The sequence below is a fragment of the Emydura macquarii genome, unplaced genomic scaffold (assembly GCF_026122565.2).
Source record: "Emydura macquarii macquarii isolate MOO-44397 ecotype Brisbane River unplaced genomic scaffold, CSIRO-AGI_Emac_v2 contig_1644, whole genome shotgun sequence".
In the NCBI taxonomy this organism is placed as follows: Eukaryota; Metazoa; Chordata; order Testudines; family Chelidae; genus Emydura; species Emydura macquarii.
The window spans coordinates 11,259,633-11,287,523 of record NW_027131781.1 but is presented as its reverse complement, the minus strand read 5'-3'; the positions used below and the strand labels follow the sequence as shown (position 1 = coordinate 11,287,523).

Here is a 27,891-nt window from a genome sequence, read left to right as displayed (position 1 = left end):
GCTGCAATCAGCCACCTTCAGACTTTCTCTGTTGGAGCAGGGAAAAGAGCAGCCTGAAATAACAGCTGAGGGCTCTGGGCCTTTCTTCACCCATTACTGGCCTGCCCCCTTTAGTGGGTGAAAGCCTAGAGGCTGGGGTGTTCTGCTAATTTGTCTCCATGTAAAGCTAGAACATGGGCTATGGTGGAGTGATAACAGAAGCAGCTTTCTGCTTTAGGAGCCCTCATCTAGCACCAGGGGGTGAAATAGAGGGCAAAAGACTCAGTGGCTTCTCCCAACCCAGGATGTGGGGGTATTACTGAGGAAGCAAATTGTGGCACTTCCTAGTGTTGTAGGCCTTGTGCAGATCGTGCCTGTTTGAGTTTGAAATGGTGGCTCTCGCCTGAGGTCTGAAAAAGTTTGATTCGTGTCCTTGGAAGGTAGATTCAAGAAACTTTGTACTAGAACAAACTGCACCTCGGGGACGTTTCTTCCTCAGTCCCAGTACTTAGTGAGTAGCTCATGCCCAGAAGCTTCAAGCGTTCTAGCTGACATCCAAAATCCTGGCTGTAACTGTGAATGGTTTCATAATCCATATCAATGTCTAATTCTTTCTTTGAATCTTACTATTGCCTGGGCCCCAGTGGTATCTGGTGGAAGTGAGTTCCACAAGCTAATTATGTGTGATAAAAATGTACAGTTCTGATTCCATCCAGTAGAGGACAAAACCTGAGCCCTATTTTGGCCAACCATAGGGTTTGAACCTAGCTTCTTTAGCTTTAGAAGCATATACCTCTTAAACCGCTGATGCAGACCAGACGCTAGAAGGAGACAAAGACCCACTCTCATCTAGTCTGTTACCCACACCTGCTATCCAGTTCATTACAATACCGCAGAATGTAGATTCTCAACCTGGAAGGCGGCAGTCACCCCGTCCTTTCCATGCTGCCAACTGGGAGGAGAATCCCAGCTATACGGGGCAGGTTGTTGAGGATGAATCAGGGCAAGGAAAAAGGGGCTCTGATTTGATTAGAGAGAATATTCCACAAGAAAGTGGGAGCTTAGCAGGCTGTACCGTAAAAGCATTATCATGCTTTCTCATGTCTCTCGTGTTCCTCCCTGATTAGAATCAAACACAACACAAGCCAGAAGGAAAACACCCACTAGGTCGTTGTCCAAAAAAAAACCAAAACAACCTTTACTTGCATTTTCCTCAATAAATAATTTACAGTATGTACATGCAGTGACACCCCACACGGGTCCAAAACACAAGGAGCAGTCAGGAGATTCTTCCCCCTTCCCAAAACAAAATCTTTTATTTTATTCCAATCCCGTCAGGTCTTCCTTGGCCACACTCCGTCTTTCGCTAGAACCGGGTCAAACACAACCAAAATAAAGTGCTTAACTGTTTGCTTCGAAAAGAGGGATAGCCCAACCACTGTAATATCCTCAGCCACCACTGGCGCACGGGCCTAGTATGGAGAGTCCAGGCTATGCAGAGACAAGCAAGACCATGGAGGACTTTTCTCCTTCAGAGGGTAGTTCTGACCATGGCATAGCACACTCTTATGCTGCCATGCCAGGAAGCAGTACCATTGACAGCTGATGTCATGTGGCCATTATGGTCTAGACTGACTGGCTAACAGCGATGTCACTCGCAGATGTGCTGCCTAGACAGGGCAGTACTCTTCCTGTAGTGATGGCAGCTCCATGTCCCAGCCCTACATCTAGTTGGGATTATTTGTGGGGTTCCTAGGTATGGGGCAGGTATTTCACTGCCCCACCATAAAGCTGATAGTTACTTTACAAATTCACCTCTCCAATTTCTAGGGGAATAAAGATTAGATTTTTATGCAGTGAAGGAACTAAAGTGATGGGATAATTCTGGCCGTGGCTAATCACACTGGCTAGCCGGCTGCTAGCTATCAAACACACTAAGGGAGTATAGTTCCCCACTGACGTGTATGCATAGGGTCAGCAATGGGACTTGTGCTCACCCAACAAGGTTGGAAGCTGTTCAACTTAGCAGAAATAGACCGTTGGTCATGCTAGATGGCCAGGATCAAACCCCACTGGGAACCGGGTAGTTCATAGCCACTACAGGAGCCTTAAGGGAGGCAACGAGGTCTAATAAACTGGCCTGGGACTAAAGAGACCTGGGCTCTATGCCTAGCTCGCACACTGCCTAGCTGTGTGACCCTGGCCAAGTCATTTCACCAACTGTGCCTCAGTTTCTCCTCCCTTGTCTGTTTAGATTGTAGATTCTTTAGGGCAGCAACTGTCCCTCCGTAGGTGCCTATATAGCACCTAGCAAAATGGGTCCTGATCCAGGCTACTCTGATGTAAATACTAATAATTTAGAATGTCTCAATTATTTCCTTTTTGAGCTTCCCCTCAAAAGCTCTCTGGCCAGCGTGTGGGTAGATTTACCATCCAGTGGTTGGTCTCCCCAGCTCCCTACGTTGTGCGATCCCTATTTTTAAAATGGCCCTAACCAGAGACATGGGCCCCCAGCGGACAAAGCAAGGAGCGAAGTAGTAAACACATCTTTTTGTTAGTTCTCTTCTGTTTGTCGTGGAAACACCTAAAAACCGATTACATCTCTTCATCTGTACAGTCACATGAGATCAATGCCAGGGCTCCATATATTCAAGAGACAATATAAATTACACCCAATGACACACGTTGCACTTCTCTGCTGCTTTACAGACGGAGTGCTAGCGCTGGCAGGACACAACGAATAGTTGCTTGAGTATTTACAGGGGGCTAGTTCGTGAGTGCTGCGGGGCACGTCACGCTCCCGTTCTTTCCTGGGCTGGCTCTTTGGGCACCCTCAAGAGCCCATCCTGGATCGCTGGTTGCCCCAGGGATCTGCCCACACTTCTGGGGGGATTGCTCGGAAATTCCTGCTGGGGGAACGATGGGGGATTCCCCCAGAGGTCTCCCAGCTGCAGGCCGAGGTACAGATGGTCTTGTCATTTGTGGAGCAAAACTAAGAGGCAAATCCCAGGAGAACATGGAGACGAGGGAGGGGCTCTGATGCATCCCTTGCAGAGGAGATTTAGTGCCAGGGCCTTTGAGCAGCTGGGATTCCTCGGGGCCCGCCACCAGCTGGATTTTCCAACAGTGCCCTCCTCCGAATCAAGCCAGGAAGAGCTAAGGTGCAACTGGTCTGAAATGAGCTCACTAGGAGAGGAGCAGGGGCTTAGCAGCAAAGAAGCAAACCTCCCCCCACTCCCTGGGCATTTTGTCAGAGCTTTGCCCCAGCCCCACTGACCCATAGCCACCTTTGGGGTGAAAAGGGACAGGGCTAGAAGGGGGGGTGGACACTCCAACTTGTCACCAAGCAGCTTGAGGAGTCTGACTGGCCAGCCTGTAGTACGCATCTGGGAGCTCACTGGGACCTCCCCACTCACTTCGCCTGAGCGGCCTGGGAGCCAATGGCATCAAGGGGCCACGTCACAAGGAGCATTTAAAACACTGGGAGGAGGCCCAAGGCAAATGTCAGAAACCACTCGATTAGTGGCCAGGTTTTTCCCTTGGTTTCTCTGAGGGGAGGGGGCAGGGCAGGAAGGGCCCAAAGGATTCAAGCTCGGGGCTATGAAGTGAATCAGAGTGCCAGGATGGGATTTCCTCGCTCCCGGACACCCTGGGATTGAATGGTGCCGTTCCACGGGGGACGACCTGTGCGCCTCAGACACCTGCAGGGTGCTTGGTGCTGGGCAGAGCAGGGTCTTTAGTAATGGACAGAAAAGGCTCCAGCCAGCTGCCCTCCCCTACACCCTCTCTCCGGGTGGGCATGTGCCCCAAAATTATAGCTCCTCCGGCTGGTGTTTCTCACGTGCACTTGCAAAGACGGCCACGTAAGCCCCAGGAGCGGGCGGGCCCCGCTTAGCTGCACACCACCAGCTCTTTGCACACACGCACACAGGGTCGGTGCGTGCAGCAGACGGGCTGTGAGCACGTCAGCCGGCGTAGTAGTTTGCGTGAGCAAAGCAGGTGTGAAAATCAGAGGCCAGCATGGAGCTGGCTGAAAACCTGATCCTGCCTCCCTATGTCCCATGACGGTCTCTAGGCATGGGCCCATCTCGCCAGCACGCCGTCCTGTCCAGCGGGGGCACCGGCCCCTCCTCCCCAGCAGCAGCAGCCAACTCCCCTAACACGAAGCCACTTTCACAAATGCCAACATCACAGTCACCACAACCGTTTGCAGTACTACGAGGGAGCACCGGGGCGGGAAGGGGCAGGAGCATCCCAGCCTCCTCACCCATGTGAAGAGGGGAGGGTGAGCTGGGGAAGAGCTACATGAGGTACGGTGCAGCAGAAACCGACAGCGGCTCTCTGGGGCAAAGGCCCCCAGAGCTCTAACTCTGAGGACAAGGGCTGAGATTTGGGGCTGATTCTTTAGCTCCCAGCTGGACCTGCTCTTCAACCTCTCCTCATCCCAGCACAGACCATCGTCGCTCCCCGCTGACCTCTTCCCCACCCACCGAAGTCACATTTATAGGAACACTGACCAGCATTGACTCAGACACACCAGTGCCAGCCAGAGGGCAGGGAGGGCCCGGGGATGCCCCGAGGGGGCTGCGTTGCCCGGGCCCAGCTCCCGTGTCCTTTCATAGAGGTGCAGCTTGTCCTTGTTGGAATGAAGCATCTTCACGTCCTCGAAAGCGTAATAAGCAGCCAAGGTGAAGTTGACATCCCCTGTGGTCAGGAGGTCGAAGACGCAGGACTGGAAGTACAGGTCCTCCACGGGGAGCTTCTCCCGGCACTTGGCCATGGCCGTTTCATAGGTGAAGAACTCGGGGGAGGAGGCGAGGCTGGGCCCCTTCCTGCGAGCCCGGCCTTCCGTGGCCTGAGCAGAGCGGAAGGTCTGGAAGTCAATCTGCTGGTTAAGCGGGCAGCCCCGGAGGCAGAGGTAAAGGCCCTGGTTGTCCCTGTCCTCCACAGCGTTCACGACCTCCTCGGGCATGCGCACAGCGAAGGTCAGGTAGCGGCCCACCTGCCTCACCACAATGGTGGTGCCGATGTACTTGGCCTGGATCTCAATGTGCTGGCCAGACACCTTCTCGGTGATCTTCAGGCTGCTGGCGCCGTGTTTGTCGCCGCCGTTCTTGGATCCGTCGACGAAGGCGGCCGGGAGCTCGTCCATCTCCGCCTGGTACACTTTCTGGTCCACGCACTCCTGGAAGCTCTTGAAGATGATGGTGAGCTGTGAGGGGAGAGGGAGGGAGAGAGAAGGGGGCACGGTCAGTGACCAAGGTTGACAACCCGTTGAGCTCAGTCACTAGGGCATCACATTCATGAATACCAGGGGGTTTAGGCCTGACTGGTTCAATCATCAGCAACCACCCTGTGCCTCCGGAAACTGCTTGGAACACGGAGAATCCGTCTTTCAGGGCATTTTAGAGGTGGGCTTCAATCCACAAACACAGAATTCCCACTACAAGGTTTCCCTATTTCATGCACAAGGCCCCCGGGCGTCAGCCTACAGGCAGGTGCATCCAGGGGCAAACCAGTTACATACAGGGAGGAAGAACCCAAAGGTCTCCCAGCCAAATCCCACAGAAGTTACCTGATGGAGCTGAGCTGCGACCCAGGAGCCAAGGGGGAGGAGAAGAGAGTCCATTGATTAGCCCCAGCTAATATGTATGATGGCCCCAAGCCACTGACCTACTAATTGTTCTTTACACTTAGCTCACGCTTCCCTTCTTCAATTCGCTGCAGGCCCCTTGACGAGCCTGTTAGCCAGAGACGTATCCGGCCCCTCGTGGTACGGACACAGAGGGGAAAAGGGACTTGCTCATGACCATGCAGCAAGATGGTATTTAGACCCCCAGGTGTTCCTGGCTCCTGATTCTGTGCTCAGGCTGCCCCCCACCTCTAGCTAGGATTTCCTTGTCAGGCTACAGCAGGCGTCAATACCTCATGTAAGAGATTACAGGAGGTTTAGCTCTTAGATGGTGTCTATTTATTAGGGATGTGTCCGAACCAAAGTGCTGGCCGTAATTCCTCTCAAAACCTTAGTGAAGTTCAAATCTGGATCTGAAATACACAGCTGACACCCAGGCTCCTGGATCGGACCTCTGGGATTACTGGGACATTTGACTCCATCCTGCTATTTATTTACATTGCTTCTGGAGCTAACGCCAATTTCAAATGGCGCCCAACAGAGCCCCAGCATTCCCCTTGGCTCTCCACGCCAGCCATTCCGCCCCAGATTTTCCATTGCTGCTCACACCAGGTCAGCCCCACTTGGTACAGTAATGGGGGAGCTGTAGCGTAGATCAGCCCCTCATCTTACTTGGAGTAGGTTTACACAACATGGGGCTTAAAATTCCCATGGCCTCCTGGAGCCCTGTTCATATATCAGGGTTCCCAGCACGGGTACCACTGATGGAGCTGAACGGGTGGTGGGAATAGTGGGGAATGCTAGGGAATACTTCCTTGCCCAGCTGAGGCCATCCACAAAGTACCAACCCTTACTGTGTTGGCAGCAACAGTTCCCATTTCTCTGCCCTTGCAGAAGGCTCTCCTGGTCTGAAGGGTTAACTGGAGTTAAAAGGCGTGTCCCTGTTTTCCTCCCCAAATGTCCCTATTTATAGCTTGCAGGTGTCGGCAGATATGTACCAGGTTTACTGGAGGTTATAGCCTCTTGCTGGGAACACCCTGCTCCAGTGAACAGCACCAGAGCGAAAGCCTGGATGCACAAAGACACCATCCGCCCCGGATCCAACTGCTAAGCTAGGGTTACCTGTTCCAACAGCACTTCCTGCTGGGTAAACTTGCTGAGTCGCCAGGCTGGGTGATGGCTCATCACTTCTCAGCACCCCTGTCCTGACGCAACACCGTGCAGGGCCCCACATAAAGTCCAGGGCCCAGTGGCCCTACAAGCCACAGGCCATCCCTCATTGAAACTGTAATCCTTCCCACCCTCAACAGGGATGGTGGCAAATCCCTATCCTCAGTCACCCTCAGAGTACTGTGAAAAGGACCAGACAAGAATCCATGCTCTCCAAGGCCTGAAAAGCAAGCAGATCCTTCTGACCAATCACCCTGACCTTTCTCTAGATGAGGGTAGCTGAAATGTGCTCCCTTCCATGCAGCAAAGAGGAATTCAGCAGCAGCAGCATCCCGCTGCTCAAATTCCCTCCTCAAGCACAAGCCGGATTGAACACTTAAGACGTGTCACTTTGAGTTCCATTGTACTGCAGCTGGGCGCTTGCCACTGGATTTACTCAGGGCTGCACCTGGTCACTGGAGAGCATTTCTCTTGGCTGCCACAGTGCAGCGAGAACAGACTGTGCCCCACAGAATGCCTGCTCCTGGCTGCAGACCACAAACACAATTACTAGCTAAAGCAGCTGGGAAGCCGGCACTAGAAACCCAGCTCTTCAGTTCCAAACCACAGGCTTTCCCAGGCGAGCTAACACTCTCCCTTAGTCATCACCAGTCCTCTCGCATGCCAGCTGACGGAGCCTCCCGGCAGCCCAGCCACCAGGGGGCACCACACACAAAGCCAGAGCAGTAGGGAGATGGTGACACGGGAACACGATCCACCTCGACCACCGTTTTCTTCCGGTGAAGGGATGAGAGGGCAGGGAGTCTAATTGTAGCTGTATGGACAGACAGACTGGGCAGACAGCCTTTCACCTTAGGGGCACTGGTTCAAACCAAATGCTGGTCAGCAGAGACCGGCGGAGGTGAGCACCCTACGATTGTCTGGTGGCACATGTGAAGTGTAGTGTGTGTGTGTGTCCGATCCCCATCGCAGCCGGCATTAGTTCGCCCCCTGGATGGCAGATGCACCGGAAAGGCCAAGTTCTAACCTGGCCTTGGATACTGAACTACTCGCTCTCCTCTCCAGACGGCGCCTGCCCGACAGGCTTGGAGGCAGTGCAGAGACTTCCCACGCTGAGCCTGCTCTGGAAATGAAGAGAAGGCTTCTAGCATCAGCCCTGCCAGCCTGGCACCACATTCACTCCCCAATTAAAGGGACTCAGCCGAGGAAGCTGTTGGGCCTACTTATCCACCGGGCCACACCAGCTGGAGGCCACTGCAGAGAGACATTAATAGTGGCATCGTTCTTCTACCACCACCCAACTGCTGGCCATCTCCTGCGGCTGAGTGCAGCGCCTTGGACCATGAGACAGGACAGACAGGGTGCACAAAGAGTAAGGGACCTCCCCTCTTAGTGCTGCCGTGGCAGGCCCTTGGCAAGGTGAATTTTCACCCTGCTGGAGAGTCCTTCGCTGCCACTTTGCACGTTAAGGGAGCGAGGCCACAAAATAAAAAGGAGGGCGGGTTACCTAGGGAGGGGGTGGAATTACCTAGGGAGGGGGTGGAATCTCCATCTTTAGAGGTTTTTAAGCTGCGGCTTGACAAAGCCCTGGCTGGGATTATTTAGCTGAGGTTGGTCCTGCTTTGAGCAGGGGGTTGGACTAGATGACCTCCTGAGGTCCCTGCCAACTCTATGGTTCAGCGAGTTTTACTGGTTGCCAGTGATCTCTGGCACCGTGTTATCCTTCTGCTGCACCCATCCCTGGATGGGGGTGTCGTAGTGCTCTGCAAAGGAATCTGGTGGGGGGGGACTCGAGCAGAACTGCAGCTGCAGTGCAAAAGAGAGAGACGTGTGTGTTTGTGGTTTGCCCTTCAGGAAGTGCTGCCATCCTTAGATCTGCCCCCTTAATGACCTGCCCCTTTTATTTCAACCTAAGCCAGGGAGGATGCATCTCCTCTGATGATGCTCAGCAATCTGAGGGGGCCAGATCCAGCGGTGAAAAAGCAGAGTCCATTGGGGGGTGGGCGGGCTGGGGAGTGGGGAAACCAGGAGTGTGGGAGCAAAGAATCCTTGATTTTCTGCCAGGACCCTGTAATTGTGGCGGGCTTGGACTCATTCTCAATCTGCTGGATAACCTGGCACTAGTGGATGAGTCGTAACAGCTTTCTGGGACCACTTTGTGGGAGGCAGCAGGAGAAAAGGTGACTAACAGGGTGAGCAGCAGGAGGCAGTGTTAGAACATCACCATCCCCCAGGGGACAGCCCACCTGCCCCAGGCCTTTACCTTGGTCGTTGCCGTCGCTGTGGACCCGGGTAGCACAGGTGTGTTGGTGACCTGGACGTTCAGATAGTTATTGTCTATGAGTGGCCAAGCCCCCTGCACTTTGCATGTCTGGAAGCTGTCTGTGAAAGTCCTGAGGTGGGGATCCCCAAAGAGCCCGCAGTGGGTGTAGTTTGGGGGGGCTGAGTGCTTGTGAAAGCTCTTCTCGTAGTGGCAGATATCTGGGCTGTCGGAGCGCTCCTGGCTGTCCCCGGGGGGTAGGGTTCGGAGGCGGGGCTGCGAGGTGGGTCCATCTTTGGAGCAGTTGTGTTGGACCATGAGGTCATCTATGCCATGAACAGCAGAGTGGTAGGCCAGGTCCCCTCTGCAGGTGCGGGCCGTGCGGCGGGTGCAGTGGGCGTAGGTGCGGAGAGCTGTGCAGAACTCTGGTGCCTCCTCCGTGCCCAGGTGGTGTGAGCCAGACGTGGCCGCCCAGAACTCAGAGTTACACTTCAGGATCTTGCACTGAGAAGTCACTGGAGGGAGAGGGGAAAAAAAATAAATAAATCAGGCACTGTCAAGATGCCCAATACAATGATCAACTATAGCACGCCACCAAAATGCCACCACTGCTGAGGCGGACCATGGTAGCTGGGTAGCAGCACACACAGCACCACCAATAGTTGAAGGCAGGAAGCGAAGAAGAAGCCAGCCCCCAGTTGAATCCTCAGGGGGAAATTAAGCAGGAGGACTGATAGAAACGTACAGCTAGAAGTCAGCAAGTCCAGTCCCCTGTGCTGAGGCTGGAACGAGTATACTTGACTGTCCCTGACAGGTGTTTGTCCAACTTGTTCTTAAACAGGGATTCCACAACCTCCCTGGGAAGCCTATTCTAAGGTAAGCACCCTTAGAATTAGAAAGGTTTTCCAATATCTAACCTAAATCTCTCTTGCTGCAGATTAAGCCCATTCCCTGTGGTTCTACTTTCAGTGGATGTGGAGAACAACTGATCACAGTCTCTTTATAACAGCCCTTAACATATCTGAAGACTCCCCACGTTGGCTGGGATGCTGAGAATAGCTTAACAGCATGAACTTTTGGGGGAAAAGACCATTGGGCCTTTAACATCAGGAGGCTTTTAGGGCTTGACATTCAAAAATATGCATGTGCACCTGTGCATTTAAAACGCTGTGCACAATGGTGCCGTTGACTTGCGTTCTCATTTAGCACAACTGCGTGCACGAAGCAGATGTCTGTGTGCATAGTGGGCTGGCTAGATGAATACCTGGTCTCTCTAAACAGCTGATTGGTATACAGGGGCACTGGCTGTGTGGGGTTGGGACACAGCCATGGGCCTGTCTGTGGAGGGTGGTGTAAAACCAGGCCCTTACCAGCCGTTAAGTGGGGAAGCCCTGGTTTTACATCCCACCCTGCTCTCAAGCAGGGAACTCAGTCAGCTCAGCAGATCCTAGCGTGGATATTTTCTCATTGACAGGTATGGGGATTTTTCACTGATGTAGCTGCACTAGTGCAAGTCCCTGGTGCAGACTCACCGTACTAACATTGAAAAGTGATTCACACCAGTACAGCACCCCCCAGTTTCCAATTAGGCTGTCCGCAGTAGGGCAGCACCATCCGTTCAACCCCCTCACATGGAGACAAGCCCTGAAAAAAGTGACACCCCTAGTCCAGTAAGTAAAGGCCTGGGGCCAAGATAAAGGCATCGGGTTTGCCTTCTGCAGCTGTTTATTCACATTCTCTGGAATACCTGCTGCCTCCCAATCATTATCCTGTGCTGCTATAGCACTCTTCCCAATCCCTGGATCTCTACTCCACTAAAACCTCCTCTTGCAGTGCAAATGCCTGGCTCCTCCAGGGTCAGCAACTCACGCCAACCAGCCAACCGTGCAGCTGTCTGGGGAGTTCGAGAAAGGCAGAGAGCTGAGGAGGAAATACAGTGCAAAGGAGGAACAAACAAAGTACAAAGGAGCCTTCTCAAGCAGCTATCGATCACCTGATCTCTACCAAGCACCTTGACACAATGCTCGTTCCAGCGGCTTCATTAATGCTGGGAACAGTGCGTGCCGACCTCTGGCCCCTCTGCCCCCACCGCAGTGCTTTGCTAGAGCTGTAGAGATACGGGTATCAAAGGGAAATGTGTGAAAGGAAACAGGCAAAATCCTAATCAGCCACTGGCCTCGATTGTGTAGAGAACAGATCAGCTTCAGCAAGATACTAGAGTAGCCTTCCATTGAATCAGCAAGACTCTGGCTCCCAGCTCAATGCAACCATAGGGAGAGGGGCTGTGTACACCGAGGGACCATTTCCAACCCTGGCTTCTGCAGCTGAGTACTCAGAGCAGCGCTCGGTGGCCAAAAGCCTAGGTGCAAGACAGGGAAATGCAAAGTACAATGGGAGTTTAGATTCAGTTCTTTCAGGGGGAACATATTTTCCACAGAGGGGTGTGGTTCCCCTGGAGCAGGACTTGAAAGTGACAATGCAAAGGCACTAGACACATGGCCTTCATTGCACATCGCACAGGCAGTGTGCTGCCAAAGGCAATTTGGAACCTCTCTAGGGTGACCAGATGTTCTGATTTTATAGGGACAGTCCCGATATTCGGGGCTTTTTCTTACATAGGTGCCTATTACCCACATCCCCTGTCCAAATTTTTCACACTTGCTACCTGGTCACCCTAAATTATCTCTCATTGCTCACATTGCTTAAAGATTTGTGGGGTTTTTCTTTCTCTCCTCTTAATCAGTCCCCTCGGAACGCATGGAAACTGTGCATGATTGGGCCCAAAATGCAGGGGAACAAAAAGCAACATTTCCAGATGCTTTTTGGGGATGTCTCAAAGCCTGCGTATTCCTGTCTTGGGGTTTGTTTAGACGGCAGTTCCCAAGGCAGTTACTTACACACACACAAAGCTACAAAACCCAGCACCACTTTATACCAAAAACAATATGTTCCAGTTTTTTACACACACACACACACACACACACACACACACACACACACACACACACACACACACACACACACACACACACACACACACACACACACACACACGGCAAAGGGAACAGGATTATAAATGAGAAGTGACCCTGCATGAAAGTGGCCAGTCTTGTGTCACTTTCCAAGAGGAATGAAATGCAAAAGGAAATAGTGGGAAGTTTCTGAGAGTTTAAAAAATCCAGGTTTAATCAGCTAAGATGTTAGTAATAACACAGGGAGCACAGCAGAACCTCACTCAATTTTACCAACCCCACGCTTATGAATAACTTTTCCTGACTGTGGGGAAGAAGGGGGCAAGCATAACGAAAATGTCCATGAAGCACAAGTCTACATCCCTTCATATTCCAATCTTTCAATGCATCAGAAATCATTCTGAAGTGGTTGGAAGGACAAGAAAGCAATGCAATGCACCAGGCAGTAATTTATGCACTGGACTTACTGCAATTTGGAGATATTCATTTTTAAGAACTCCTTAATCCCCAATTCATTTGTAAAATGGGTATTCTACTGCATAGGATTATTTTTATTTCAACTGTCTGCACACATTATTTCACCAACATCCCTTTTCAGTAGATTGCATTTTGCTGGAACATAGTGAATCCACGTCACATAACTGTGGGCTTTTCACTACAGGCCTCGAGGTGAGTTGCAGAGAAAGCCTGTTGCTGTGTGTTTCAGCCAGATGAAATTCTGCTGTTGGATCACCTCACGCCAGTGATACATATCCTGGGCCTTGGATTTATGACCTCTAATTCCAGGCCCTGCATATTCTATCAGGGCTAAAAGCCACATGTTAAAATTGTCTGTGATTAAACATGGCTGATGTAACACTGTCCGACAGGCTTTATGTGGAGGCCTGGTGCCTGCCAAGCACCGTGATTAGAGACAGAGAGCAGGTGAGAAGTGAAAGGCGCTATGGATTCAGGCACGCTGATCTAAACGATCAGATTAGCTCATGACAGCACACCAGTTCTGCCAGAGTATCAGTCTGTCATTCAATGTGATGCAATCAGACTTTGCTGGCACCTGGAATGTGAATAGCAGCATTTCAAGGTGAGAAATTTCAAGGCGTGGGTTGGGACGACACGTTCAGTGTGCAAGAGTGTCATACTAGGAAATCCCAGCTCCCTTTCTCTGTCCCAAGCCCCCCCCAAGCTTCAAGTTTGTGCTGCCACCAAGAACCTCATGATGGAAGAACTACGTAGATGATAAATAAAGAACCATGTCCAGAGGTCACCAGCTAAACCACACATCCTTAGCACCAGGCAATAGGGCTCACAATATACGACTCAATAAGAATCTCCCTCAGTTGTCAGTGGAGCGTAGATGCTCGTTTGGAGACATCCAGCTATTATCAGGAATAGGGTGCTGTGTGCTGGTCTCTAAGGGGTGCGTCTTTAGCTTGGAACAGGAGGTACAAGCCAAGTTCTGTACTGGCGTTTGGGCTGCAATCCAAAGCTGACAATACAGTAACAAAGGTTTTGCTGCTGCATCGCGGGAGCCTTCCTTCTTACGAGACGTTAAACTGAGCTCCTCTCTGCCCATCTCTCGTAACTCCCTCGGTGGAAGTTCGGGATCCAGTGACGCTCGGAGCCATAGCCTCAGTTGCGCTCTCTCAGCTCGGCAGGGCTCTAATAGCTACGGCCATATGCATGTTACTGCTGAGCACAGGACGGCTGCACACGGCTGGCGTCTAACTCATTACTTTATAAGGTACTCAGGAAAAAAAAAAAAGAGAAAAAGAAAAGCCTGTTCCATTCCATCCCTTGGCCTGTAGGGGGAGCATTTTTCTTAAAGATCTTATCATTTGCCTTTTGGCAAAATGCTCTGATTTGCTGTTTTGTGCAGGGCCCCATATAAGGCCAGATTTCCAAAGCCAGGTGCCGAAGTAGCAGCATGCACTGCGTGTGTCTGTATGTAAGTACGCACGCAGAAGAGGCCCTTTCACATGCAGTTCGCCTTCACAGGCAATAGGCTGACAGTGATGGCACCTCCATTATGGAAAAGGCAGCCCATCTCACTCTGGCTTTGCACCTGGAGCAAAGGAGGGAGGTGGCCCTTCCTACCTAATCTCTCCCCTGCCAGCAGATAAAGGTGGCGGGGTCAATTCCATTTCACAGGGCACTGAATAACCGCAGGTCTCAGGTAGGTTGTTTGTGGCCTTGCTCTTTTAATCTGTTGGCAAAGCCTCCCCCGGCCCGCGCCTCCCTATCTGATCCATTCAATAGTGCGATTGTCTGATGCCTCGAGCTGACACGAACACCTGCGTGACTCACCCCCAGCAAGACACGTGTCAGGACTGAGGAACCCTACAGCCCTGCAACGCTCTGACGGAGACTGAGGAGCAAGGAACCTGGCAAGCAGAACTATGCAGGAAAGAGACAGCGAACGATCCTTCCCATTCCCCCCTCCCGCCCCCCATCTGCTTCTCCTCACGTCTCCTATGGCAGAGGCTTTGGTATAAAAGCAAAAACTCATTTGAACAAAAGCCAAGGAACTATGTTTATTCAATTTCATATAATCTATTTTCCATCTACTCATAATGGATCTGTTTTTCAACCACAGATGACTTAGCACGGAAACAAGCCCCTCTGCTGCTATCATTCAAAGACGCATGTAGCAAGTTGCCGGAGTGCAGGGATTCTGCGCACAGGCCTCACCCAGGGGGCTTGGGCCCGGGTGACATTTCACAGCGTGCTCACACGCGCCCCGGTGCCCCCCACATCCCATGCCTTTCTGCCTTCTCCCTGGCACTGTGATCTTGAATGACGGAGGAAGTGGGTCCCTGAGACTCTCTCTGGGTCTCAAGATATAGTCCTTGCTATGTAAATATATGGGAGCCCGTGTCTTTTGGGAAACTGATGGTCTCACTTTGCTCAATAGTGACCCATCTGTCTATTAAGGGGTGATATTCATGGATGCTCAAGCGTTCAAGTAGCCAGTCAAAAGCTACTGCTTTTAAGGCTAGCAGGGATCATCAAATCTGGCCTCTTGTATATCACAGGCTGTAGAATTTAACCCAGTTACCTCTCTGTTGAATCCAGTAATGTATGTTTGGTTCAAGCACATCTTCCAGAAGGAATCTAGCACTTCCCTCCATCATTCGTTCCAATGGTTAATTACCACCAATGTTAAAAATTTGTGCCTTATTTCCAGTTTGAATTTGTTGGCCTTCTGCTTATGGCCGTTGGTTTGTTAGGCCTTTCTCTGTTAGATTAAACAATTCTTTTGGTTCCTGGTATTTCCTCCCCACGAAAGTACTATATACATATATACACACACACACACACAGTAATTAACTCAACTCTTCATCTCCTTTTTGATAAGCTAGATAGATTGAGCTCTTTATGTCTCTCACTGTAAGGCGTTTTCTTCGGCACTCAGATCATTTTTGTGATTTTTATCTTTTCTACACGCTCTCCAATTTTTCAATATCCTTTTTAAAGTATGGACCCCAGAACTGGATGCAGCATGCCAGTCTCAGTCTCAGCAATGCTGTGTATGGAAGTAAAATTGCTTCCCTATTTTTACGCATTACTGGGTGAAATTTTTTGACCAAAACTTTTTTTGGGGGGGGAAAAAGGCAGATTTGGACCACCAACACATATTGTGAATTTGTGTTGATTTTGCTGCATTATTTTAGTAGAAAAAGAAAACCTAAAAAAAAAAAAAAAATCCAAAAAAAAATTGAATCATATTATTTTGATATTTTCTAGATGAAATGTTCCAATTTTTAAAACTTGAAATTACTTTTAACTTAAAAATAATTAAAAATGCCTAAAATTAAACAAAATGTTTTGTTCTGGTTTACATGAAACATTCTATTTAAGCTGAAAGAATTTTTTTCTGACTTTCTGACTTGCCAAAAAATTTCTTTTGGTTTCCAGATGATTTACATTTTTTTTCAGAATTGCCAGTGAACCAAAAAATCCTTTATTCCTCTAAATTTACTCACTAAGCCCTTCTCATAGACCAAGGGTCATACTAGCCCATCACATTGGGACCTCATGTTCAGTTTTTCGTCCTTTGATCCCTTTCTTGTATCTTTCAAGGCTATAGTCATTCTGAGAGGTATAACTCGCTTTGCATTGGGCTGTATTAAAGCACATTTTGTTCGACTAGGCTCAGCTTACCAAGAGATCCAGATAGCTCTGTGTCACTGCCCTATGCTCATTATTTGCCACTCTACCATTCTTTGTGGCATCCACAAATTTTATCAGAAGTGATTTTATATTTATTTCCAGATCACTGAGAAAACATTGACTAGTGTTATGTCTAATAACAATCCCTGCAGAACCCTGCTAGAAATGCTTCCATTTGATGACAAATCCCCATCGACAACTAATTTGCAAGAGTTGTCTGTTAGCCTGTTATTAGTCCATTTAACATATGCTTTGTTGATATCGTATAGTGCTCATTTTTTAATAAGAATGTCATGCGGTACTAAGTCAAAGTCTTACATAAGTCTAAGTCTACTACATCTCCGCAATTTTCTTTATCAACCAAATTTGTAATCTCATCATACAATGAAATCAGGTTTGTTTGTTAAGACCTATTTTATATAAAACCATCTTGATTGGTATTAATCCTATTCTTTTATTCTTTATCAGTTGAATTCCATATAAGCTGTCCCATTATTTGGCCTGGGATTGATGTCAGGCTAACTGGACTATAGTTATCTGGCTCGTCTTGCTTGCCCTTTTTGAATATTGGAACAAGGCATGCTCTTCCAGTTTTCTGGAGTTTCCCTGGTACTCTAAGATGTATTAAAAATTAACATCCGTGGGCCAGACACCCCCCTCAGCCAATTCTTTTAGGATCCTTGGGTGCAAATTATCCAGTCCTGCCAATTTAAAAATGTGTATCACTCTTATATGTTGTTTAATATCCTCCAGGATGGACTGGAAAGTACTTCATCATCCTCGTGTGATAATAGTACATCCGCCTGCTTCTTTCCAAATCCAGAACAGAAATAATGACCGAACACTTTTCTGTATCATTATTAACAATGTTACCATCTCCATCCAGTAATGGGCTTGTACCACTGCTAGGAAATCTTTTGTTCCTAATATGCTTTAAAAATGTATCTTTATCCATCATAATGAGATCCAAAACAGAGGTACTTCATGTTGGGTGCAATGCTGCTGGTGTTAGAAAATTATCATCTGTAATGTTTAGAGACTCTGCTGATGATTTACTACAGTCCCCAAGTCCTCCCATACCAACCCAACTTTTCACACATCACAGACAGGGGATTCGACATTCCAATCACGCGACTCTCCCCACCAGGTTTCAGCAATGCCAGTTATATCACACTTCTCAATCACTGAGAACTTGCAATTCCTCTTGACTCAGGCTACTTTTGAAAATGGGACTTAGGCTCATAAGTCACTTAGGTGCTTTTGAAACGTTTACCTGTAAACTAATTGTATATATGTTAGTGGGTAAATACGTGTGTGGGTAAGACTCATTTTCAGTATGAGATTTTACTGGAGTACGTATCAAAATACTCTATAACCTATGGTCAAACATCTCAGATTTAGGTTCTTAAATACATATTTATTTAGGCACCAAGGTATAAGTGAGATCATTTTCAAAGGTGCTACATACCTGGGATTTGTGGGTGCTCAGCGTATCTGAAAATCAGGTCACTTAGGTATAGGTGCCTAGCTAGGAATTAAGGAACCTAACTTTAGGTTTGAAAAATTGGACCTGTAATGCCATATTCCCATATTCATATTCTTTCTTCCTACACACAGAGAGTCACGAGGGAGGAACAACATATAAGCTGCTATTTGAACAGTCACAGAGCAAGCTCAGTTCCACCAAGATTTCAGGGAATCCAAAGACAAACTGATAAGCCCTGGTCTACAATTAAAATTTAGCCACCTTTGAGCGCCCTAGTTCAGCTGACTTAACCCCTGCTGTAGATGCGGCTAGATCGATGTCGGAAGTGTCTCACAACAGTGGCATAGCTGTAGTGCTGCCGTTGCAGTGCCCATAGTGTAGACATAACCTTAATTACAACGTAAGCCCCTGCAAGAAACCCTCATCCCAGCAGATCATTCCACAGCAAACACCTAGCAGTGGGCTTTGCCTAGTTCTCAGTCTGGAAGAAGAAACTGAATGAGAAATGCAGTGGTGGTTGTCTTTTGGCGGGAGGTGAGGGGGGAGAGGAGAATGGTGGTGGATGCATTGAGGGGGAAGGAATAGCCTATGTGTGTAATATACACGTGTATGTGTAAGAGGAAAAGGTTTGGATAGGAGGATGTGGAAACATACATAACACTGCATATTAACACCTTCTATAATACCTCTCACACTGCGTTTGTGGGCCCAAGTGGCCAGAATCCGTATTTTGGGTGAGTGGCTACTTTGTGCCACAGGGGTAATTACAGTAAAGGTGAATTACAGTAAAGGTGGTGTGTGGATAATCTGCACTGGGTATATTATGGGTAATTACTCTGTGGGCATGTATACCTGTGTCCTGTCACGCTGCTGATAGAGAGAAGCTCATAACTGCCTGTTCTGTGGTGTATGGAGAAAGTGACAAGGAAAACAAAAACCTCCATCCCACCAGCTGGACTGATTGATGGTGCCCCTTGAATAGACTCCAACAAAGTTTCAGCGGGGAAGGGGGAAGGGAACCCCATGCAGTGAGGAAGGGCCCAGTGGCCATCTGACCTAGGCGGTGTGAAAGGATTTGTGCATCATGGCAGAGTTAGTTTCTTCCAGGGACCTCCTTTGAACTGTTAATCAAGCACAATCTTGCAGAATAATAGCCTGATTATTATTGCCCTGTTTGCATAACAAAGAGGCCCAATAAAACTGATTTGACTGAGCTCAGAAGGGGTGTGAAAGATCAGCCCTGAGAAAGTCGCTGCAGGAATGTAGCAAACTGCTCCAAAACCTCAACCCAGGAAGAAAGACAATGCAATTTGCCATCAAGAAAAACCCAATAGACCAATAAATTACCCATGTGCAAAGGGATTAGATCAGGTTTCAGTTGCACTGGAGTGGGGGGTAGGGAGAGGACTGAAGGGGGAAAATAAACCTGACTCTCTTAAAGTGGCAGTGTTCATTTTTGAGGGAGTTGGGATCATTTTGAAAAGGGACACTATGTGTTATGGGCTGGATTCTGTGCTCCATTACACCAACTTAAATCTGGAGGAAATGCAAGACTTCAAGGTAAATGCACTCCGATGGAGTTGCTCCACATATATGCTGGTGTAACTGCGCAGTCCCTTTCGTAACCCAGTCATCGTCCTACCGAAGTCTGTGCTGGAGAGGCTGGGAAAGGTGTTTAGGTTTGTTTAAAGAAATGGACAGGGAGACGGAGCCAAACAACCTGACTGGGCTTTTCCATTTCCAACTTCTGTCATTCAAGTGGACACCGGAGCCCCTGACATCAGCCACTCCCTTTTGCTCCCCACTGCAGAGTTCCTTCCTCCCTAGTATCCCAAAATCATGGAGCAAGCAGAGGTGGAAAAATACAGTCCGTGTCTTCTCTAGCTCCAGATACTGCAAGAAGAGCTCTTGATTGTCCTTGTCACTTTGCTTATTTTGTGCAGGGAATCAGCTGACCATGAATCCAGAATGTCTTGCAAGGAAGAAAACATTTCTCTTCCCCCACACATGACCTCCTCAAGTCCAGCAAGGTTTTCTCCTACAACCAAGGGACGCTTTCGCCTTGCACGGAAAGAAGAGAGCCATTAATCAAAGCCATGGGGGTCTTCACCACTCCCCTGAGGGTACGTCTACACAGCAGCAGGAAGTGAGCTTCTCAACCTGGGTAGATGGACTCATGCTAGCAGGGCTGGAGCTAGCGCGCTAAAAATTGCAGTGGGGGTGTTACAGCGCAGGCTGGATTTTGGGCTCCCAAACTGAGGGGGTTGGGTGGGCTCGAGCCCTGCTAGTGAGTCTGTCTTCCCAGGCTCGGAGGCTCACTCCCAGATGCAGTAGACGTCCCCTAACAACTGACCCTCCTGGATGAGTTGCTGCTCCAAGAATTACAGACAAAGCTTGAAAAGGTGAACTTCAAAGCCTGGAAATCGGTGTACCTAGGAAATGGGATCACTAACTGGGCTGGAAAATGACTGGAACGTTTGAATTTGAAGCCACAAAAAACCACAGGATCTGCCCCTCCTTCGCTGTTAAACTTCTTGAGACTCGAGGGAATCAGGGTGCAGTGTTTCTCTTGCAACAGATACTGCTACCAGCTAAACGGAGGCGGCTGGTGTCCAGAAGGCCACAGTTTCTATTCCCTGGTCCACCACTGACTCCTTGTGTGACTGCAGGTGAGGCCACGTGCCTCAGTTTCCCCACCTATTAACTGGTGTTAATGAAGCTTACTCCCCTTAGATCAATGGGAGAGACGCAATGGCCAGGAATACTGGCATGTCATCACAGCAAGCGTGAAATCTTGAAAGCAAGGCTTGCTTGGCAGGCAGGGGAAGGAAGGGTTGCTTTCACAACAGCAACAGGTCAGCCAAGATCTCGAGTGCTTTATAAAGGTGGGTAAAGCAGTTTACAGGTGAGGAAACTGAGGCACAGAGCAATGAAGTGACCTCCCAAGGTCGCTCAGTGACAGAGTGGGGAATTCACAACAAAGGGTTCCAACTCCTAGTCCCCTCCTCTAACCAGGAGACTCAGCACCTTCCCCAATATGCCCCTGATGGGCCCTTGGGATCAAGCTCCATCAGAAAGGAGCAGACGGATCTGCTTGGACTCTGCCAGCAGCTTGGGCTCTTAGATCATTTTCCCACTGCGTTTCCTTTGCCCTTCACCTTTAAGGTGGGATTTCAGAGTCACTTACAATATCGTCTTTCCTCCTCCAAGTCTGGTGAGCCACTGGGATGAGCCTGGCTGCAGGCATCGGACCGTTCTCCAAGAGGCTCAGGCTCCCAGCTGAGCCGTGGTTGTTTTCACACCAACAGCATTTTGCCTAGGCCTTGCTCAAACTGTGTTACAGGCACAACCCCTCAGCACAGCTGGGCGACTGTAGCCCTCCTGGCCAGCAGGTCTTCTGCCTTTCAACATCTTGTGTGAGGATAGTGCAGACAGTGCCACGAAGGCTGCTGAGCAAAAGCACTTTGCACTACAGGTGTGTTTTTCCTCCAGGAATAATCAGCCCCACACCACTTTCTTGTGAAATTTCAACCCTTCAACACTGGGCTAAATGAGATACAAAAACAAGCAGACAGAGAAAAGCCCGAAGCACATAAATCTGAACAAGGCAAATTTACACAATTAAACAGCCTGCCAAGAATTGCGGCATTTCAATTAGAGGCGTTGATTTGAGTGCAGGGCGTGGAGAGTCAGCTGCCTGACTTTCACAGATGTCAGCTAGAACCCTGCACAACCTAGGGGAAATTCACACCAACACACGTACAGCCCTGTGCCTCACATTCCAGACTCTCGCTTTCTTCAGGAGGCGGTGCCAAAGAAATCTTTTACGTAGATCCGTTCACACGTACGTGTCTCTCACCTCCCCACCCCTGCCCTATACATCCCCGTTCACATACCACCAGCCCGGCTGATACTAAACTTGTTCTATACGACTCAAAATGCAATGGAAACGATGCATGAAAATCTATAAACCCTTCAACCACTGCAGGCCTAGATCCCAGCCCTTGACATTCAGTGGTTTGTTTATTTCTAAAATGTGCCCATTGCTGGAGCCCCAGGGCTCAAGTTCTAAAGGTTGGAGAAGAAATGAAAAACTCAAAAGCAAATGCATCCCTTCGGCTCTCCATTCCCTGCTCATTCATCCATCCCCACCCCCTCGGGCCAAAGCCTGTGAAGAGAGAGGGGTTTTGTGTTGTGCCAGAAAGGTCAGCAAACTCGGCTCTGTCAGATCGCTGTGGGGAGCAAATTCCAGAGTCAGGGGTCCTCTGGCAGGAACACACTCAGCCACATGCACTAGTCACTGAACCATGGGTTTCTCAGAACCCAGGCCATTGGAGACTGAAGCCAACAGCACTCAAAAAAGAACAGGAAGCCAGCATCTAACAGGAGACTTAAGCCCCGGACAGAGCATCCTGCCTGGTGGGTTATTCTGTAGAACAGTCAAGACTCAAGTGAAGTGCATTAGGTGTCCTACTCTCCAGATATGATCACATCTTTAGGGCCCAATCTTGAAAGCAAATGACAAAACTTCCTTGGGATCAAGACTGGGCATTTCAGCTCCTCCAGTAACCCAGCTGTCGATCCACCCTAAGGAACTCACTGATCTGGCCTCTCTACAGACCGGCACATTCTGCCTCCCCAAGTGCAGCTCCCTGTAGCCATGTGCAGGACATTAGACAGAGCTGCTCAGTCTGCACTTAGATGGCTACTTGTGCATAGGGAGCCAGCTTGTTCTTTTGCAGAAAAGACCCTATGACTTCATCGAAGGGATGGCATCTGGTTTTGCAATTGGACATAATTCAATTCTCCCTCCTTGCTACAGAAACTTCTGCTGGTGGAGCAGTAATTTTGTGAGCAAGATTGCGCTCGAGTGCAAAGAAATCTTTGAGATTACAATTAAAACCCCAGTTGTTATTATTACAGTTCATGCAAAAAAAAAAAAAAAAAGGCGCAGTTATGGGATTTCTGATCTTCAGTACAATATTTGTCAATTGTAGGTTACAAAGCCTTTTAAAAACATTTATGAGTGAATTTATTCCTTGTGGAAAAAAGGGACCAACAGCCTGTAGATCCATACACAGCATGGACAGCGCTCTGCCAATGCAACTCAATCCTGATTTGCAGCACCTCTAATATTCCAATCCAAAATCCTTTCCCCGTGTCAGTTCCCATCAGTTGTCGCTTGCAGCACTGCCTGGTCTTCCAGGCCTGGGCACCACCACTGTGCTGCCAATACCCCTCAATCCTGTCGCCCTCTCTCCCCCAATCCCTGGCTGATATTTCAGCTCCCCACACAGCTCTGCTGATGCACCTCAGTCCTGACATGCAGCACCTTCTGCTAGTCCAGTTCTGGGTTGCTCCCCCACAGCTCTGCCAAACAGCAAAGCAAAAAAGAGCAAAACCTGCAGCATCCCCTGCTCTTCTGATCCTCCACAACCCCCTCGGTTCTGCCAATGCACTTCCAGGCTAACCCGCAGCAACACCCCAACTATTTAAGTGCTGCGCCTGTGCTAAGATGAAACTGACAGCTGTGCACAACCTTGCCAAAGAGGGTGGTGTGTCTCTTAGGGACTTGGATGGAAAACCCTCAAACTCATTGTCACTAGCCTGACCCAGCATTTCGGCCCAGGTCTCCAGAAGCAGCAGGCTAGCACAGAAACCCACTAAGCCCCCAGGTAAAGAAGTTTTTATGGCTGCACAGCTCTATGATGACGTCTGACGTGGTGCAGCTGTTCAGACCACAGACGAAGAAGAAAACCTCAGCTGCTGATATTATAAACCCAAAGTTCCCCATAACATCTCCCAGTTCCTATTAACCAGGGGCTTGGAATCAAAGAGAGGTGATTCCCATGAAAAAGCCCACATCATGTGCATGAAAAACGAGGCACCTCCTGTTAGCCCCAGTGAGATTCTCAGTGGCAATCGCTGGAAAACTCCCCATTCCAACTACGAGTCCAGCTTCAGCACAGCAAGAAACCTGTGAAGTCAAAATACTCCCAGGTCTACATTTGAATGCCGTCACTCTTTTCCTCCATAACATCTAACACAAGAGCCACCCCTGCCGCCACTTTACCGTATCTCCCCAGAACTGGGAATACTCCAAGCGCTGTCACTTTAAGGGTGTAGAAGGTGTTGTTTTAACAACCTCTAAGCCCCCCTTCTCAGTTTCAGCTTAGTGCTGAGATCACATCCCTCACTGCAGCTGAGAGACAAAAGCCATTTATCAACCTATCTGATAAGCCTCCAGTAGGCTGGATCCTTATCTGGAATAAACCACACTGCCTGGATGGATTGGAGGCATAAATTCCCACTCCTTGGAGAAAGGGAAGAAAGGGCATATTACAGTGCAGACAGCAAGTATCAGAGTCACCCAGGGGAACTGGATCAGCTTCCCAGCTAGACCCAAAAGCAACAGCAGCTTCCTACAGAGTATTATACGGGGGGCAAACCTTGAAGTCCTTGCTTAAGCAAAATTCATAGCGCGAGATTATCAATACAGTTAAGTTCCCATTTAGGCCCTGAAATACATGGCTGGATTTTAACAAGAGCTCAGCACAGGGGGTGCTGAGTGTCACATATGTTACCTTAAGTGTCGCAAATGGGAGCTACTGGGTTAGGGTGACCAGATGTCCTGATTTTATAGGGACGGTCCTGATATTCGGAGCTTTTTCTTATATAGGCATCTATTATGCCCCAGCCCCCATACCCATTTTTCACACTTGTTATCTGGTCACCCTGTACCGGGTACTGAGCACTTTCAGAAACAAGGCCCTAATAATGGATGCTGAGAACTTGGAGACTGAGCCTAGGTCTTTGGGAAATCTGGCCCTCAGACTCCTCAATAGGAGATTTGCTTAGGAAAGAGGGAATAAAAAATGTCCTCCTTCCATTGGCAGCTGTTTTGTACCAGGGCAACTCCCAATGAGGTTACTCCTGATCCACGCTGGGGTGAGAGGAGAATTGGGCTCCATGGCCCCCATTCAGATCTCAGACTGGTACAGATGAAGAGGAACTCGGGGCAAGCCACTCAGCGCAAAGCACCAGGAGAGTTGAATCAGACCCAATGTTTTAGAAAAAAAGGAAAAAAAATCAAGGAAAGCTGCAGGGCTTGGTGGGGCACATTCAGCTCACACACTGAGCGCTCTGTTGAGCCAGGCTGGGACCAGTGCTTGGCACGGCACCTCTAAAAGGGGCGATAACTTTTAGAAGCAGTTTTAAGACTCCATCAGGGTTATGCCACCTCTTTACAATGTGCTGCTGAGATGTGAATTAGCAGGAGACAGAGTGGAGAGAAAGGGGGGAGACACCCAGGTGCAGACACCCCTTCTCTTCTCCTGCCTCCTGGACCCCTATTAAAGTGCAGAGTGAGGGACAAATGTAATGAATGGGGAACATGGGCTACATTTGTGCCCAAACGCCTCTTAGCAGTTCACTGTGGGTCTTGATTACCCAGTTTTGCCAGTTCCATGAAACATATTTGGCTGTTGAGGGGAGAATTAAAAAAAACCAAACCAAACACACAGATCTAATATCAAGTTCTTTCTTGCATGGCAAAGGCAGCCCCAGCACTTTGACTGAAATGCTGCATAAAGAAGTTAAGCAACATGCGTCGGGATCTGATCAAAACCTCCCCCACAATGTGGATCTCTGCGTTCAGTTTACTTGGGGCTAAAATATCCTAACCACCAGTGCGATCCAGGTGGAAATGTTGATCCTGATATTTCAATGAAGGGGTTTATTTTACTATATCCAGGAGGGGGTCAATTTCTTTCTTTCTTTATTGCATGTGTGAGAAAGACATCTTAGCTTAAGAGATTTAGATCGTGCGTTTCTTTTGCACAGGCAATGGAAAAGGCAGAAACATTATAAAAAATAAAATCAAACCAACCAGGAGATTTAACTTTAGGGCTTTTCTTTTTCTCTCCCCCCCCCCCAACCCCTCTCAAATGAAAGAAAAAAGAGGTAAAGAAACTGGAGAGTTTTGGAAGGAACAAATCTGCCTCTGTGGAGTTGGTTTCCCCTCCCCCAACAAAAACAAGCACTCACAGCTCGAAGGAATTTGCAGGCACAGATCTGCCAAAAACATTGTGCAAAACTATGGGGGATTCATTGGAACCAGATGGCGTGTTCAGCTGTAATGCTGACATTCTCTCCTTTTCTGACACCATGCAAACAAAGCGGGGCAAGGCGGAGGGTGGCCCACAAACCTTATCAACCAGAAAGATGAGCGTCCCAGTGTGCGCGCAGGGGGAGCAGCATCGGGGGTGCACGGCTTTGGGGAGGGGGCGCAGACCCTCGCAGGGCTGCCCGGCTGCCCCGGGAACACTTGCTTTCGCCCTGCGACAGGAGCAACAACATCTCCAAGCCCGGCTCAGTGAAGCTCCCGGCAGAGGAGTGCTAAAAACCCAAGCACAGGCAGGTTGCTTGGGGAACGGGGGTCGGGTGTGCTGGCAAGGCCCCCTGCATCCCAAAGCTCCCGGGGCACATTCACCAGCGGGCCCCTCGCTCCAGCTGTGCGCCGGGGCAGACACAGGGGGTCAGGCTGGTGCACAGCTGCAGTGACGTCGCAGTGGATCAGGACCATTCCTCTGTGTGTGTGTGTGTGTGTGTGTGTAGACATCCCTTCAGAGGGCCGGAGGTGGCATGAGCTGCTCAGCCTGACCCACCCCGCGCGCGCACACACACACACACACACAATCACAACTCAGGATTCACTCTCTCCTCACTGCCCGGCTGTTTTAAGCGCACCAGGCACGTTTCGGACTTGAAGCCAACTTCTGTGCACGCCACCAGGCGAGGGGCCCGAGGGGGCACCTCTTCCCTGCCCACCGCACCGGGGGACACCGGGAGCAGCCCCGACACCGCCCGCCGCGGCAGGAGCGGAGATCTGCCGCCTCTGTCTCCCGCTCTGCCCAGGCGGCTCGCCGCCCTCCCGCAGGGGCGCAGCGGCGGGCACCGGGCAGAGCCCGGAGCGGAGATCAAGGGGGGAACCAAATCGGATGGAGATTAGCGAGGCTGGAAGCGGAGCCCGACTCGCCTTTAAACATGTGGCGAACTGCTGCAGAGAGAGACAGGGAGGCCCACAAACGGGGGGTAACTGACGCTGCTAGCAAAGGCGTTTGGTTTTTTTTGGTACGAAAAAAATCTTCAACCCAAGGGGCTGTTCCTTACCTGCAGGGAAGATGCAGAGAAAGACAGGGAGGATTTGGAGGAATCCCAGGGCTGTGGCTCCTGCCCCTCTCCCCATACCCATCCATCCAGATCGAGCTTTAACCACTATCCTCTCCCTGGAAGAAGAGTTAAAAAAAGAGAGAGAGAGAGAGAGAGAGAAGAAAAAAAAAGGGGGGGGGGAAATAAATCAATGGAAAGGAAGAAAGAGACGCTAAAAGAAGCACGCAGCCCCCCAGCCAGCGATGCTCTGTCTAGCTGCACAGGGCAGGCAGCCCTAGCTGGCAGGCTCTGGCTGCCTCTGCACTGAAATTACACAGACTTCTCCCCCCCCCCCCTTCTTTTCTCCTTTCCCCCTTACAAAACAGCCCAAACCATCAATCATCCCGGCTGCCTTCCAATGTCTACAGCGCTCTTCCTTTCTCCCCAGCTCCTCCAGTCAGGAACCAGCGTCCCCGCCTCCCCGGCAAGACAGGATCCTGTTACAGCCAGCCCAGCAAGCCGCCCATGGAAGCAGGGGGGTGGGAGAATGCAAGGGGCGGAGGAATTAATTCATTCCATGCACTGGTCTATAGTAACCAGAGAGAGGCCGGGGACACTAAAGAACTAGCGACAGGAACCCCTAAAACCCCCCTTTGAAAGAGAAACACACCCAGATCCTGGCTAAACTGGACAGGCTCTCTCTGGCTGGCTATCAGTGCTTCCTTTTGCACTTGCAGAGGAATTGACTGTAAAAATGGCAGTGCTGGGTCCCAGATTTCTCTCCCTGCCATTTGAAAGCAAATTTCAGTTTGGTTTATGAGTCACAAAATGATTTTTTTTTTCCCCTTACTTGCCAGCAAGTGCCTGGATTCTGAAAATCCAGCCGAGTTTCCTCTATCTCATACCTAGTATCCCTGACAGAGCACTTCGGTTTTCAAAAGGCTGCATAAAGGTTAACTGGCGTAGCCTCCTGAAGGAGGGAAGGATCATTACCTCCCTTTTAATAAGCGGGAACTGACACATGGGGGCCCAGGTCCCCAAAGGTATTTAGGGTTCTAAGTCCCACTGAGGA

General features: G+C 49.6%; 1 protein-coding gene across 1 annotated transcript; it reads right to left on the bottom strand.

The window, feature by feature from the left end:
- Positions 1 to 1,146: 1,146 nt before the first annotated feature.
- On the bottom strand, positions 1,147 to 26,958 carry RGMA (repulsive guidance molecule BMP co-receptor a). Its single transcript, XM_067555631.1, has 3 exons — positions 26,841 to 26,958; positions 9,045 to 9,556; positions 1,147 to 5,191 (listed from the first exon to the last, which is right to left on the bottom strand). Exons 1-3 carry the CDS (start codon positions 26,920 to 26,922, stop codon positions 4,481 to 4,483), a joined length of 1,305 nt encoding a protein of 434 aa, XP_067411732.1. The 5' UTR covers positions 26,923 to 26,958; the 3' UTR covers positions 1,147 to 4,480.
- Between the last annotated feature and the right edge of the window lie 933 nt (positions 26,959 to 27,891).

Coding starts and splice junctions, on each gene's coding strand:
- RGMA (XM_067555631.1), bottom strand. CDS start 26,922: ATGGGTATGGGGAGAGGGGCAGGAGCCACAGCCCTGGGATTCCTCCAA. Junction 9,557..26,840: donor TCTCTGCATCTTCCCTGCAG/GTAAGGAACAGC, acceptor CTCTCCCTCCAG/TGACTTCTCAGTGCAAGATC. Junction 5,192..9,044: donor CAGCGACGGCAACGACCAAG/GTAAAGGCCTGG, acceptor CTCCCCTCACAG/CTCACCATCATCTTCAAGAG.